The following is a 2,734-nucleotide window of genomic DNA, read 5'->3' on the forward strand; positions in this document are numbered from 1 at the left end:
AATGGTTGTATCATTTTGCATTCCCACCAGTAGTGCATAAGAGTTCCGATCTCCCCGCAGCCCCTCCAACATTTGTTATTTCCAGTGTTTTTGAAACAGCTAAACTATTTTTAAAAGTGACTTTTTCATTGTCAAAGAAATGTATGAAAGTTTCAATTACTTTCTTGCCATCAGTTGATATTGGCAGTCATTTTAATTTTAACCATTCTAGGGGATGTAGTTGTATTCCTTGTTGTTGCCCAAACAGTTCAATGTCCATAACGTCACTGAGTTGATTCTGACTTATAGTGACCCTACATAACAGAGTATAACTGTCCCATAGGGTTTCCCAGACTGTAATCATTATGGAAGCAGATTGCCAATTCTTTTCTCCCATGGAGTAGCTGATGGGTTTGAACCGCTGAGCTTTGCTTAGCAGCCTAGCCGCTTAACCATTGCACCATCCAACAGCACTCCTTTGTGGTTTTGATTTGCATTTCTCTGATGATTAGTGATGTTGAGTATCTTTTCCCGTGCTTAGTTGTTATTTATGTATCTTTTATGTATATCTATTATGCCCATCTGTCTTTAGTTAATTTATTTTTTATTGTGGTAAAATATGTACAACATAAAATTTACCATATTAACATTTTTTAAGTGTACTGTTCAGTAGTGTCAGGTGCATTCACAATGTTGTGTAACTATCACAACTATTTATTTCCAAATTTTTTTGTCATCTCAGACAGAAAACTCTAGACCCATTAATCAATAATTCCCTATTCCCCCTTCACTCAGCCTTTGGTAACTTCTATTCTACTTTGTGTCTGTATGAATTTGCCTATTGTAGATATGTTGTATAAGTGGAAGCATTCAATATTCGTGCTTTTGTGTCTAGCGTATTTATTTCACTTAGCATAATGTCGTCAAGATTCATCTGAGTCATAACATATATGAGAACTTCATTCCTTTTTACAACTACATCATATTCTAACATATGTGTATTTGTGTAAATATTTTACAAATATTTCCTTGGTCTGTCCCATGGTGTTTAGTGTTCTTGATATTTTTGATGCACCTGTATATAATATTGTTTTAAGATATTATTTTCTAATTGTTGGGTTTAGTATGCAAAAATACAGGTGATATTTATGTGTCAATAGTGACTGGAAAATTTACATATTAATTCTGATGGTTTGTATTATGAGGCTGTTTGTAGTTTTTTGGGTTTTCTGCAAATAATGAGAGCTTTATTTCTTCTTGGTGCTCAGGACCTCCATATAATGTTGAATAGAAGTGGTTAATAGTGAACATTCTTATCTAGTTCCTGATTTTAGGGGGAAAGCTTTCAGTGTCACAGTTATGAATGATGTTTAGTAGTGTTTGTTCTTAATGTTCGTACCCTTAATCAGATTATTTCTTATCATGTTTGGATTTTTAATTTAAACAAATGCTTTGCTGTACTTATTGAGATAATCATATGATTTTTCTTCTGTATATAATGTTAATTTGGTGGATGATGTTTATATTTCTCACCTAATTTTATATTCCTGCATTATATGTATTATGATCCTTCTTTGGAAGGTTGGAATCAATTTGCTAAAATTATTTTTATAAGGGATTTTAATATTATGTTACTAAGGAAATGTGGAAATTACTGTTCCCCTCACCCATTTTTTTTTTTTAATAGTAGCTTTTATGTTCTTTTAGCACAAGCCCTCCTTACTGCTGTGTTGATCTGTATTCACTTCGCACTGGGGAAATGGTCAAGTCCATTCAGTTTAAAACACCAATCTATGACCTCCACTGCAACAAGCGGTAAGCATTTTTTTGTCTGTTTCTTCACAAGATAACGAACATCCTGGGCACATAGAGTTCTACCAATTACATTGACTATAGATTTATTTAAAAAAAAAAATCTCGGGGAAACACCTTCTGAATTTTTCCAAATGCAGTAGCTGTTAAGATTTCTCTATAAAAACTTTTAGTTTTGAGCGGTTAGTGAATTTGAATTCAGCTTGGTGGGTCATGACCAGCATTTTAAAAAATAAATTGGAATTGGAAGCGAATATTTGAGCAAACAGTCAAACTGAATAGTGTTTCGAGAGACATATATGTATATATATAATTTTTTAATATTCATAATGTGTGTGTTTCTGTGTTGTTACTGTTTTATAATATGAAATGTAACTTTCCTATGAGATATCATCAAAACATTTGAAAAGCATGTTTCTAGAAATTAAGAAATGTTTTAAAATAATCCTTATTCCTTTATACTTCATAATGTAACTATATTAGTATGTTGATTTTACATCACAATTTCCTTATGTTGCAGATATGTATACTAGAAAACAATAAAATAACAACCAAAAAGAAACTCTACCTCTTACCTGTTTAAAATAGTAGCCAGTTTTTTTTTATTTTTTCCAATACAAAAATTTATGCATACACTGTTATGTGACTTTAATTCCTCTCCCCATACTGTGACAGCATGCTCCTCCTTTCCACCCCTGATTCCCCATGTCCATTTAAGCAGCTCCTAACCCTCTCTGCCTTCCAATCTCACCTCCGGACAGAAGCGGCTCATTTAGTCTCTTGTATCTACTTGAGCTAAGAGGCACACTCCTCACAAGTATCACTTTATGTCCCACAGTCCAGTTCAATCCCTGTCTGAAGAGTTGGCCTCAGAAATTGTTTTAGTTCTGGGCTGATAGAGAATCCAGCGGCCGTGCTTTCCGGAGTTCCTCCAGTCTCCGTC

The 2,734-nt window shown here is 33.7% G+C and overlaps 1 protein-coding gene across 3 annotated transcripts in view; it reads left to right on the top strand.

Moving 5' to 3' along the window:
* The window catches only part of BCAS3 (BCAS3 microtubule associated cell migration factor), a 641,765-nt gene that overhangs the window by 156,525 nt on the left and 482,506 nt on the right, over nucleotides 1-2,734 (top strand). For all 3 annotated transcript variants that reach the window (XR_002824359.1, XM_012555963.2, XM_012555964.2), the window contains exon 8: nucleotides 1,687-1,794. Coding sequence is in view for 2 of the 3 variants with exons in the window: in XM_012555963.2 (XP_012411417.1) it covers nucleotides 1,687-1,794 (108 nt within the window). In the remaining variant the exon portion in view is untranslated. The remainder of the gene's footprint in view (nucleotides 1-1,686; nucleotides 1,795-2,734) is intronic.

This window comes from Trichechus manatus, unplaced genomic scaffold (genome assembly GCF_000243295.1).
Source record: "Trichechus manatus latirostris isolate Lorelei unplaced genomic scaffold, TriManLat1.0 scaffold00054, whole genome shotgun sequence".
NCBI lineage: Eukaryota > Metazoa > Chordata > Mammalia > Sirenia > Trichechidae > Trichechus > Trichechus manatus.